This window comes from Poromitra crassiceps, assembly GCF_964638095.1.
Source record: "Poromitra crassiceps genome assembly, chromosome: 7".
Classification (NCBI taxonomy): Eukaryota; Metazoa; Chordata; class Actinopteri; order Beryciformes; family Melamphaidae; genus Poromitra; species Poromitra crassiceps.
This window is the reverse complement of record NC_139628.1, coordinates 56829819-56842550: the sequence shown is the minus strand read 5'-3', so window position 1 is coordinate 56842550 and position 12732 is coordinate 56829819. Positions and strand designations below refer to the sequence as shown.

Below are 12732 nucleotides of genomic sequence, written 5' to 3'. Positions count from 1 at the left end.
CACTTTGCCTCTCTATAGAAATGTGTGCTCTCTTTGAAATATCACTCTTTCATCCAGACATCAAAACCACACCGACTCAGTCTAAACTAAATGTTTCTTTGTTTTTTTCCTGAACATTAAATGAAGGCCTATATAATGGAAAGAAACCACACTCATAACAAACTCACTGGACAAAGTGAAGAGTCAGTTAAACCACTGCAAAGAGAGTGGGGATCAAAAGTATCTGCAGACATACACACACACGATTTAAAAGAAATCACAAGCAAGTTGGGGTTTTTTTTTGTTTTAGTTTTTTCCTTAATGAGCGAGATCGTCGTCGGTCTCGTGTCATATCGAGTCCTTTCACCATTTTGTGTCAGCAGCTGGAGCGGGGCGGAACGCTGTGCGGGGTGACACAAAATGGCGTCGCACAGAGGGGCCGCTGACCCTTCTCTTCCTGCATTCCTTTCCTTTCCCCCGGCTGCAGCCTCATTGGTTAAGTGTTCAACACACAGGCTGAAGAGAAAAGCTCTTTCAAATGGCCGCCCGAGCCTCCCGGCCTCCTGAGAGAGGGCGGTGGGGCGGTGGGTTAGGGGCAGGGCGGTGGGGGCGTGTTACTTAAGAAACCGTCTTCTTCCCCCCCAGGTCCGCCTCCTTCCTGTCCAGCCGCATGTACGGCTCGAAGGCCGAGGAGCCGCAGCCGTAGGCCGACGTCAGTTCGTGGTGAGCGCCCCCTAGCAGCGGCATGGAGAAGCACAGGGAGTGCGGCGGGGGGATGGCCAGCCGCGGTGAGGGCGGGGTGCCGCCCAGCGAGGGCAGCGACAGCCCGAACGTCCCCCCGGGCAGAGAGCTGGGAGGGGTCCCGCAGCTGCCGCCGAGCCCCGGGGAGCCACAGGAGCCTCCGAGGGAGGGGCCGTGGGGCGCGTGGGGTGGCGGGCCCAGCAGGGGGTTGGGCGGGGCGGGGCCCGACAGGAGGCGCCCCTGCTCCAGGAGGCGCAGGATGTTGCAGGTGGCCAGCGACTCGGACGTGGACGAGGAGCGCTTGTCCGTGTCCTTGGTGGTGTCCTTCTTCTGTTTGGTGCGGCGGTTCTGGAACCACACCTTGACCTGGGGCAACACAAGCAGGAGGAGAACACAATGAAAACCACATCAAAACCCAGCCCAAAGCTGGTGTTCAGAAGGGGCAGAAAATGTGTGCAGAGAGTATTCATATGTGTTCAGTATTCATATGTGTTCAGTATTCATATGTGTTCAGTATTCATATGTGTTCAGTATTCAAAGTGGCAAAGGTTCACCAGAGACCTAATGATTCTCTAGAAACAAAGTTGACACAATACCAAAGTTTGACATCTGGCATTTTGACATACGCAAACCACCACAACCTTCTATTTTTCCCACAGCGCTGGGACAGCAGGCCCCACCGGGGTCAGAAGATGGAAGAATTCGAGGGGTGGTTAGGGGGATGTCAGTGGTGGGAGCGGGCGTGCTGCCATCAAGCTGAACGACCACACCACTGTGCCGTGGGCTTAAATGTTTACGCTTTTTATAATGGTTTTTGTATATTTGACCGTTATTTTGTGTATAACGTACTGAAATGCCCCTGCTGGCAACAGTGTTTCATAACTCATGAGTTGGCTGCAACGTTGTTTTTAACACTGTATTTTGTACCGATGATTCATGTTGAATGAAATGAATGACCACAACTTTAGCTCTACTACAACTCATATCCAGACATTATTCTGCATTTTATTTCAATGGTTTCTCAGACAGACAGTACAAGATGGTCCTGCTGCCCCCTGGATGCCTCCTGCTGATGCGTCTCTACAGAAGCATGTTGTGTGTGCAGTGAGAGCTGCAGGAACACGCGATACCTCGGTGCTGAACCAGTTCTACACGCATCAATCCGTGCAGAACCAGTTCTACACGCATCAATCCGTGCAGAACCAGTTCTACACGCATCAATCCGTGCAGAACCAGTTCTACACGCATCAATCCGTGCAGAACCCACAGAGATGCTGTAATCCCCCTGACGCCGCCCATCGGATCAAAGGCGGTTGTTTTTCTCAACACGTTGGATGCACTTTACCTCTCTCACACTCCACGGCTCTAACAGGCTACAAGTGCACATGTGGGGGAAGCTCCATGATATCAGAGCAGAGATGCTGTACAGGAGGAGTGAGGAAATCAGCTTGAGAGTGAAGTTAAGTTTTACTTCGTTTCGAACTCAAGCTCTCACTAGTGCCTTAAACGCTGCAACGCAGCCCTATGGAAGACTGTTATTTTGCTCCAAAATTACTTTTCATTAAAACCTGACCACCCACCCCTAGGTGGCGTGGTACCCCCTGGGACTGACACGGATCCACGTGACTACGTCACGTCCTGCCAGTCCAGGGAATAATCACTTTCGCTTTCTTCCACCCGCTGCGAAGACGTGTTGTGAAAGCTCCGACGGTTAACAAGGAGTTATATTATAGCGTTAGATACTAGACTCGTCCCGGCTAACTTGCCCGCCTCAAGAGGTTCGCGTGGACGGGATAAAGCAGGCTTCGGAGACCGACCCTGTACCCTTCACCCTGCGGCGTCGGAAACAAGTCATCTAAAAAGCTAAGAGTATCTTCCTTAGTTAACTGTTATATTACTGCCTGCCGCCGCGCAGTGCATGTTAACGTTTCCCCGGCTGGGTTAACGTTGTTAGACTCGAGCGCATGACTCAGGTCTGCACTCATAACTCTAGCTAGGTTTGCATACATGCAGAATAGCTTGTACCGTTAGCACTAGAACAACAGGCTAAATAGCACAGTTGTCACAGATAGCTAGATGCATTCGTGCGGTTGCTTCTGTTGCTAGGTACTTTAGGAACGCCGGCTTTAGAGCACGCGCGTTGGATAGTTAGCTAGTTTGCTCAGTGCAGCTAGCTTGGACTACCTTGTAGCACAGATAGCTAACGTGCACACGTGCAGTTAGGGTCTGTGTGCTAAGTATTCGCGCCAGCTACCTCTTGTAGGGCGCGCCTTAAGCGAGAGTAGTAATGCTCTTCAGTGAATTAGCTAGTTAGCTAGCTTGCCCCCGTGCAGCCAGTATCTAGCGATGTGTAGTACTCCAGCTCTTACGGTGCAGGCTTAGCTTGCACGTTAACCCCGTTTTCCTGTTAGACACAGAGAGGGGGGAACAGCTAGGTGCTGTATTAGCTGTGAGGCTACGTTGGCCGATTACGACCGGCACAATGAATTTGAACAGGCGTTGCTGGGACCTACATGAATGTAGTGTAGCTTTTACTGGCTTCTGAGATTTTAGCTGGGCGATTCGCTAGCTAGGTGAGCTCGCCCCGCACCTTGTGTGGGCCGCTTCTCTCAGTACTCCATCTTAGCCAGCTTGCTTGTCTGCTAAGTGTTTGCTTGCCTCGTGCAATTAGCATCTACTAGATTGCAACTCCCTCTGAGGAGTTTCTTCTGAGATTGACTAGCTTCACGGGCCGCTGGCCTATTGCTCGCGGTCACGCTTGCTTCCCTGTGTTACTCAGGGTAGAGACGCGCTGCACCGGCCTGTGCGCAGGCTTGTGTTAGCGCACGCTTGTCTCTCAGTGCTTATGCTAGCTTAGCTAGTGGCTTCCACGTCTGTTCTCTCGGGTTAACAGGTTGTGGGTATTGGTGCCCCCCCTTCGGGATGGGCTATTGCCGCTTACGTTACCATTGCACGCGCACGTTCGCTAGCCTCCGGGTTGCTTACTGTTTAGCATGTGCTTTTTGCTAGCTTGCTTAAGCGGTACTCCCGCTAATAGGGTGCGCCCTGCGGGAGCTTGCTATTAGTGGTTAGCTTCCTGCTTCCTCTTGCTACTGAGCAGGGAAGGTCAGGGAGGGGATGGGCCGTGTGTAAAACTACTTGGCCGAGTATGAATCGGCACGTTAAGTGCGTGTTCGGCCTTGGGCACGAGCACGCTGCACAGGCGCCTTGAACCCTCGGTCTGGTCCGCAGCTAAGCTCTTGAGAGCTGGCCAAGGCCGCTCTCAAAGAAGTGTTAAAGCTAGCCTGCCTTGCATAGGTGCAGATAGCAATATTAGTACTGTTTAGCACAGAACGATAGCATTTTGCAGATAGCTGGCGTGCACCCGTGTAGTTAGTATCTGTGTGCTAGTAAGTACATTGGGCGCGAGATACCTCCGCTACAATAGACATACTGCTCCTTGCTGGCGCTACGTGTCCAGCAGGGCTTACAGCTCGCCAAGGTCTGGGCTCAGTGCCAGCCTTTGGCTTGTAGCTCTAAGGACAAGCCCACCGCCCTTGGTGCCCAAGGCCCGGGGTGGTTGGGAGCTCTCCATGGGTCGCACTCCCTTGTTGGGGTGCCCCCTGCAAGTGCAGGGAGCCTGGCTGGGGGTACGGCGCACCTTGGTCCATGGCCACGGCCTGGCCTCGGTTGGCGGCGCCCAGGTCAAGCCCACCGGTTGGCTCACCAAGGCTGGGCTTAGTTCCAGCCTGCGGCTTGTAGCTTTAGACCCACCGTCCTCGGTGCCCAAGGCCTGAGTTCGGTCGGGAGCTCGCCCAGGGTCTCATACCCAGCATCAAGGCTCGCCTTGGTCCATGGCTACGGCCTGGCCTCGGCTAGAGGCTCCCAGGACAGCCTACCATCAATGGCGCCAACAGCTCATTGCTGGTCGGGAGCTCGCCTGGGGGCCGCACTGTCGGACAAGTCCACGTGCGTCTCGAGAGAGAACGTTACCGCCGCAGTCCCCCCAGCCTGCGAAAGGCGCACGGCAGGGGGGGGGGGGTTACTTCGATACAACAGCGCGTCAGTAGGCGGAGTTTGCGTAAGAAGTTCTCCCCCAGCATGCACAGCTTCTACGGAACTGTCCATGCGGCGGGGGGGCATAGCCTCTCACGTCCCGCCCCCCCCATCAGGGCACCGGATCGAAAGGCCCGGGGCCCAGCAATATGCTCATGACTATATTTCAGGGATCATTTCTATAGTTCTAACTTGAGAAATGTGTTTCTAAAATGTTCATTATCGCTATCCACGATGATGAGACGGTGATACTCTTCTGAGCGCGAAGCGGGCAGAGAGACTTGATTCAGTTCATATGCTCTCTTCTTTTGATGACCGTGCACTGTCTCCTTTGGGGACATTGAGGGAGAGAGTATGATCCGAGTGGTGGAACGGGTTCCGCTCCGTTGGCCACAAGAGACCATCTTGTCCAACAGGCTCGATGCCTGGGAGCATCTATGTTCCCCCGTCCCCATTACGGCGCACCCTCCACAGGGGATACGCGCTACAGTTTGCCCACCCACGTTCGACGGGACCCCCGATCTGGCCGTGGAGGAGGAGGCCATGGACGGCTCCATGCGTCCAAAATCGGACCTTCGGCGTCTCAACAAGACGCTGAGGAAGTCCCATCCCGAATGCTCTCTTCCCCGCCTGTTCAAGTTGAGACAGGGGGATTTCTTACTTCCAGGGATCTGGAAGGTGCGGTCTTCCATGTCCACATGGTCAGGAGACACAGGAAATACCTGAGGTTCTCCTTCCGGGGGAAGGCTTACGAGTTCTGTGGCTTGCCATTCGGCATGTCTTTGAGCCCGCGAACCCTCACGGTGTGCGTGACGACTCGAGGGTCTGTGCCGCGGAACATACCAAGGTGGTGACCGATCACCGGCAAACCTTAGGGTTTTTGGTGAACTGGCAGAAGAGTTGCCTCGTCCCAGCGCAGGCGGCGACCTTCCTGGGGCTCGAGCTATACTTCCTGCGAGCCTTCCGCCAGAGCGACAGGCGCGCACGGTTCGGACAGCAAGCCAAGGACGTTAGGTCTGTGCCCTCGGTGTCAGTGCATCAGTGCACAGTAATGTTGGGCCTGATGGCCTCAGCACTGCATGTGCTCCCGCTAGGGAGGCTACACATGCTCTCGTGGTCCAAATATGGTTATCAGGCTTCGCCTGGACTCGGCCGGGGACCGTCATCGCAGGGTTCCTCTGACAGGTCAGGCCTGGCAGGCGCTGGCTATATGGGCGGACCCCCGTTACCTCTCGAGAGGTACTCGGTGGGGCCCTGTCCCGCTCAGGATGGTAATTCGCACAGACGCCTCCCTCTGGGGAGGGGGTGCGATTTGCGGGCATTTTTCGGCGAACGGCCGGTGGGAGGCTCAGGAGCTTCGCCACATAAACGTGCTAGAGCTGAAGGCGATTCGCCGGGCTCTGCCTCAGGACAAGCCCACCATCAATGGCGCCGTGGGCCCATTGTTGGTTGGGAGCTCTCTTGGGGACCGCACTGCCGGACAAGTCCGCGTGCGGCCAGACTCGAAAGAGAACGTTGCCTCCGCAGTCCCCCCGGCCTGCGGAGGTAACACTTCCAGCGGCTCACACATGAGCACCATGTGCTGATTCGCTCGGACAATAGGGCAGCGATCGCCCACCTGAACAAACAGGGCGGTGTGCGGTCGGGGGCGCTGAACCATAGCGGGGATTCACCTGTGGGTGTTTCCCCGTCTCCTTTCAGTGTCAGCGGTCTATCTGCCGGGACGGCGGAGTTACGACCGGCCTGCTGTCTCGAGGCAATCCCCGTTATACGGAGTGGTGCCTCCACCCTCGGGTGATGGAACAGGTTTGGGCCAGGGTTGGTCGCGCCTGCGTCGATCTCTCGCATCGCGGCGCGCGACACACTGCCCACTGTGGTTCTCGATCCAGGAGGACAGTCCCCGTTAGGTCATGACGCGCTAAAAGCGCACGCGTGGCCAAAGGAGGGGCTCTATGCGTTTCCCCCGACCCCTCCTGATCCGTCAGGTGTGGGACAGGGTGAGGGAACAGCGCCTCCGGCTCGTTTTAGTCTGTTTGGCACAGGCAGACATGGTTTGCGGACCTGGTCTCCCTGGCGCAAGATCCGCCCTGGGCATTGCCGGTACGGGCCGATCTCCTATCCCAGGCGGAGGGGGAGGTGTTCCACCCCTCCCCAGGCAGGTGGAAGCTAGCGGTCTGGCTCCTGAACCGGAACAGTTGCTAGCCCAGGGTTTGCCTGATAATGTGGGATGCACTATGCAGCAAGTAAGGGCGTGGATCCAGTGAACTGCAGTGTGCGACCAGTTCTCTGTTTCCTTCAGAGCCTGCTTGATGCGGGTCAGTCCCCGCAGTCGTTTAAGGTGTACGTAGCCGCGATTCTGCTTGCCATAGGGGGATTGAAGGGAGCCCCGTGGGGGCGTACCCTTTGGTCTTGCGCCTCATGAAGGGAGCGCGTAAACTGCGCCCGCCGTCGCGGTGCGTTTTTTCCCCCAAATCGGACCTGGTTACGGTGCTGGACGGGCTAACGGGTCATCCGTTTGAGCCCTTGGACTCCGCCGATTTAAGGGTTCTGTCTTTAAAGACCGCGCTGCTGCTGGCCTTGTCGTCAGGAAAGAGAGTTGGTGACCTGATTGCCCTCTCGGTGCAGCAGGCCTGTGTGGTAATGATAGGCGCAGGGTTACGTTGCGACCTAACCCGGCGTACCAACCTGAGATTATTAATGTCAGCTTTAGGTCTATGGTCATAGACTTATCAGCATTCTGTCCCCCGCCGTTCAGTTAGAGACGGGCGAGGAGAGACGTTTGCTCATGCTGTGCCCCGTAAGGGCGCTCTCGGCCTATGTGGCCAGGACGCGTTCTTTACGCATTACAGATCAGCTGTTGGTTTGCTTTGGGCAAAGGGCCCAGGGCGGACCCCTTTCCAAGGATCGCTTATCACACTGGATAGTGGAGGCGATCGCGTTGGCATACTCTGCCGTGGGCAAGGTTCCCCAGGAGGGTATCAAGGCGCTTTCTACGCGAGGTGTTGCGACATCCTCTGCGTTGTTGCGCGGTGTGTCGGTGGAGGACATGTGTGCCGCGGCCTCATGGTCCTCTCATCACATTTTTGTCAGGTACTACAGTCTCGACGTGTCCGGTGCGCGGTTCGCGCACGCGGTGCTGTCGGTGGCAAGAAAGTAGTATCGTTGCCACTCTAATATGTCAGACGGTTAGGCATAAACGTTGCCATATGGCCGTGGTTCACCGGTGCCTTTCGGGTCGCCCTGTGGGGTGCTCCCGGCAGCAAGGTCGGTTGAATGGAGGCACTAGTGAGAGCTTGAGTTCGAAACGAAGTAAAACGTTAGGGTTGTGCTACAACCCAGGTTTTACGAGTGAGAACGAGAGCTCTCACTACCCAGCCTTGCTGTGTCGATGCGTCACGGGGTGCGTCGGATCTCAGCGGGCTGGAAGAAATTAGAGTGATTATTCCCTGGACTGGCAGGACGTGACGTAGTCACGTGGATCCGTGTCAGTCCCAGGGGGTACCACGCCACCTAGGGGTGGGTGGTCAGGTTTTAATGAAAAGTAATTTTGGAGCAAAATAACAGTCTTCCATAGGGCTGCGTTGCAGCGTTTAAGGCACTAGTGAGAGCTCTCGTTCTCACTCGTAAAACCTGGGTTGTAGCACAACCCTAACGTTATCCTTCATTTATCCCCATGGGGAAATTCATCCTCTGCATTTGAGCCATCCTCTACTAGGAGCCTTCCTAGAACTAGGAGCAGTGGGCAGCCACTGTGCAGCGCCCGGGGACCAACTCCAGTTCTTTTTGCCAGTGCCTTGCTCAGGGGCACTGACAGTGAGTATTAACCCTAACATACATGTCTTTAGGTGGTGGGAGGAAACCCACACAAACACGGGGGGAGAACATGCAAACTCCACACAGAAAGCACCTGGGACGGACCAGGGGGTTCGAACGCGGGACCTTCTTGCTGTGACTGAGGCAACAGCGCTAACCACTGAGCCACCGTGCCGTCCGGGATCACACTTCCACACCCAGAAACACAGATGCTACATAAACTGTCTGTCTTCCATGTTTAAAAGCCCAAATATAGCCAGTAGAATATGGATTTACAGGAGTTTATGAGATATTTATTAACACTCTACTAAAAGTTACCAAAAATCTAATTGAAAGAACAACAGAATCCAAAAGGCAAAGCCATCATCATCATCATCATCATCATCATCGTACTCGTCATGGACATAGCGAGCTTCAGCTTGCAGCAGCTTGAGAAGACGGGCTCAGTGAACTCTGCCTGTCCTTGTACCGCCATGTTTAATTGATGCTGAGGCAGAGCAGCTTTAATGTATAGCGTGTGGAGAGGTTGGGCCCGGGTGGGACGTTGATTGGAGGGGCACGCCGGGGTCAGGGGAGCAGCACGGAGAAGAGATCGCAACACGCGCCGAGCGCTCACTCTGACAGGACGTGACGTGACGCGCTGGGTGCTCACTCTGACAGGACGTGACGTGACGCGCTGGGTGCTCACTCTGACAGGACGTGACGCGACGCGCTGGGCGCTCACTCTGACAGGACGTGACGCGCATGAAAAATACCTCGCATCCTGACCGACTTTACAGCGTTCCTTCCTTCCTCCGCAGCCGGGATGCAGAGGAAGTACTTCAGTATTATCGTGTCATCATCATCGTCTTCGCATAGAATCGTGTTGCGTTTAAATAGTAGTGTCACGATACACGATTCTGTCACAAAATGGAGGTGATTTGAATTGTTTGAAGATTATTTGAATTTGATCATACTTTATATCACCAATGTGATGCAGATCAATGTGATAATAATTCGTTAGGGTTGTGCTACAACCCAGGTTTTACGAGTGAGAACGAGAGCTCTCACTAGTGCCTACTTCGCTGCAACGCAGCCCTATGGAAGACTGTTATTTTGCTCCAAAATTACTTTTCATTAAAACCTGACCACCCACCCGTAGGTGGCGTGGTACCCCCTGGGACTGACACGGATCCACGTGACTACGTCACGTCCTGCCAGTCCAGGGCAATCACTCTAATTTCTTCCAGCCCGCTGAGATCCGACGCACCCCGTGACGCATCGACACAGCAAGGCTGGGTAGTGAGAGCTCTCGTTCTCACTCGTAAAACCTGGGTTGTAGCACAACCCTAACGTTTTACTTCGTTTCGAACTCAAGCTCTCACTAGTGCCTCCATTCAACCGACCTTGCTGCCGGGAGCACCCCACAGGGCGACCCGAACGGCACCGGTGAACCACGGCCATATGGCAACGTTTATGCCTAACCGTCTGACATATTAGAGTGGCAACGATACTACTTTCTTGCCACCGACAGCACCGCGTGCGCGAACTGCGCACCGGACACGTCGAGACTGTAGTACCTGACAAAAGTGTGATGAGAGGACCATGAGGCCGCGGCACACATGTCCTCCACCGACACACCGCGCAACAACGCAGAGGATGTCGCAACACCTCGCGTAGAAAGCGCCTTGATACCCTCCTGGGGAACCTTGCCCACGGCAAAGTATGCCAACGCGATCGCCTCCACTATCCAGTGTGATAAGCGATCCTGGAAAGGGGTCCGCCCTGGGCCCTTTGCCCAAAGCAAACCAACAGCTGATCTGTAAAGCGTAAAGAACGCGTCCTGGCCACATAGGCCGAGAGCGCCCTTACGGGGCACAGCATGAGCAAACGTCTCTCCTCGCCCGTCTCTAACTGAACGGCGGGGGACAGAATGCTGATAAGTCTATGACCATAGACCTAAAGCTGCATTAATAATCTTAGGTTGGTAAGCCGGGTTAGGTCGCAACGTAACCCTGCGCCCATCATTACCACACAGGCCTGCTGCACCGAGAGGGCAATCAGGTCACCAACTCTCTTTCCTGACGACAAGGCCAGCAGCAGCGCGGTCTTTAAAGACAGAACCCTTAAATCGGCGGAGTCCAAGGGCTCAAACGGATGACCCGTTAGCCCGTCCAGCACCGTAACCAGGTCCGATTTGGGGGGAAAAACGCACCGCGACGGCGGGCGCAGTTTACGCGCCCCCTTCATGAGGCGCAAGACCAAAGGGTACGCCCCCACGGGGCTCCCTTCAATTCCCCTATGGCACGCAGAATCGCGGCTACGTACACATTAAACGACTGCGGGGACTGCCCCGCGTCAAGCAGGCTCTGAAGGAAACAGAACTGGTCGCACACTGCAGTTCACTGGATCCACGCCCTACTTGCTGCATAGTGCATCCCACATTATCAGGCAAGCCCTGGGCTAGCAACTGGTCCGGTTCAGGAGCCAGACCGCTAGCTTCCACCTGCCTGGGGAGGGGTGGAACACCTCCCCCTCCGCCTGGGATAGGAGATCGGCCCGTACCGGCAATGCCCAGGGCGGATCTTGCGCCAGGGAGACCAGGTCCGCAAACCATGTCTGCCTGTGCCAAACAGACTAAAACGAGCCGGAGGCGCTGTTCCCTCACCCTGTCCAACACCTGACGGATCAGGGGGGGTCGGGGGAAACGCATAGAGCCCCTCCCTCGGCCACGCGTGCGCTTTTAGCGCGTCATGACCTAACGGGGGCTGTCCTCCTGGATCGAGAACCACAGTGGGCAGTGTGTCGCGCGCCGCGATGCGAGAGATCGACGCAGGCGCGACCAACCCTGGCCCAAACCTGTTCCATCACCCGAGGGTGGAGGCACCACTCCGTATAACGGGGATTGCCTCGAGACAGCAGGCCGGTCGTAACTCCGCCGTCCCGGCAGATAGACCGCTGACACTGAAAGGGGACGGGGAAACACCCACAGGTGAATCCCCGCTATGGTTCAGCGCCCCCGACCGCACACCGCCTTTGTTCAGGTGGGCGATCGCTGCCCTATTGTCCGAGCGAATCAGCACATGGTGCCCATGTGTGAGCCGCTGGAAGTGTTACCTCCGCATGCCGGGGGGACTGCGGAGGCAACGTTCTCTTTCGAGTCTGGCCGCACGCGGACTTGTCCGGCAGTGCGGTCCCCAAGAGAGCTCCCAACCAACGATGGGCCCATGGCGCCATTGATGGTGGGCTTGTCCTGAGGCAGAGCCCGGCGAATCGCCTTCAGCTCTAGCACGTTTATGTGGCGAAGCTCCTGAGCCTCCCACCGGCCGTTCGCCGAAAAATGCCCGCAAATCGCACCCCCTCCCCAGAGGGAGGCGTCTGTGCGAATCACCATCCTGAGCGGGACAGGGCCCCACCGAGTACCTCTCGAGAGGTAACGGGGGTCCGCCCATATAGCCATCGCCCGCCAGGCCTGACCTGTCAGAGGAACCCTGCGATGACGGTCCCCAGCCGAGTCCAGGCGGAGCCTGAGATTACCATATTTGGACCACGAGGGCATGTGTAGCCTCCCTAGCGGGAGCACATGCAGTGCTGAGGCCATCAGGCCCAACATCACTGTGCACTGATGCACTGACACCGAGGGCACAGACCTAACGTCCTTGGCTTGCTGTCCGAACCGTGCGAGCCTGTCGCTCTGGCGAAAGGCTCGCAGGAAGTATAGCTCGAGCCCCAGGAAGGTCGCCGCCTGCGCTGGGACGAGGCAACTCTTCCGCCGGTTCACCAAAAACCCTAAGGTTTGCCGGTGATCGGTCACCACTTGGTATGTTTCGCGGCACCGACCCTCGAGTCGGCCGCTAAGAGAACGACGTTGAGATATAGGAAGACGCGGATCCCCCTCGCGCGGAGGGGAGCCACGGCTGCCTCCACGCACACCGTGAGGGTTCGCGGGCTCAAAGACATGCCGAATGGCAAGCCACAGAACTCGTAAGCCTTCCCCCGGAAGGAGAACCTCAGGTATTTCCTGTGTCTCCTGACCATGTGGACATGGAGGACCGCACCTTCCAGATCCCTGGAAGTAAGAAATCCCCCTGTCTCAACTTGAACAGGCGGGGAAGAGAGCATTCGGGATGGGACTTCCTCAGCGTCTTGTTGAGACGCCGAAGGTCCAATTTTGGACGCATGGAG

The 12732-nt window shown here is 56.1% G+C and overlaps 1 protein-coding gene across 1 annotated transcript in view; it reads right to left on the bottom strand.

Annotated features, from left to right (window-relative positions):
* Positions 1-597: 597 nt before the first annotated feature.
* The window catches only part of vax2 (ventral anterior homeobox 2), a gene marked incomplete at both ends in the record, with an annotated part of 39721 nt that continues 27586 nt past the window's right edge, over positions 598-12732 (bottom strand). Inside the window, one exon of the mRNA XM_083640342.1 lies at positions 598-1086. Coding sequence (XP_083496468.1) covers positions 598-1086 — 489 coding nt within the window. The remainder of the gene's footprint in view (positions 1087-12732) is intronic.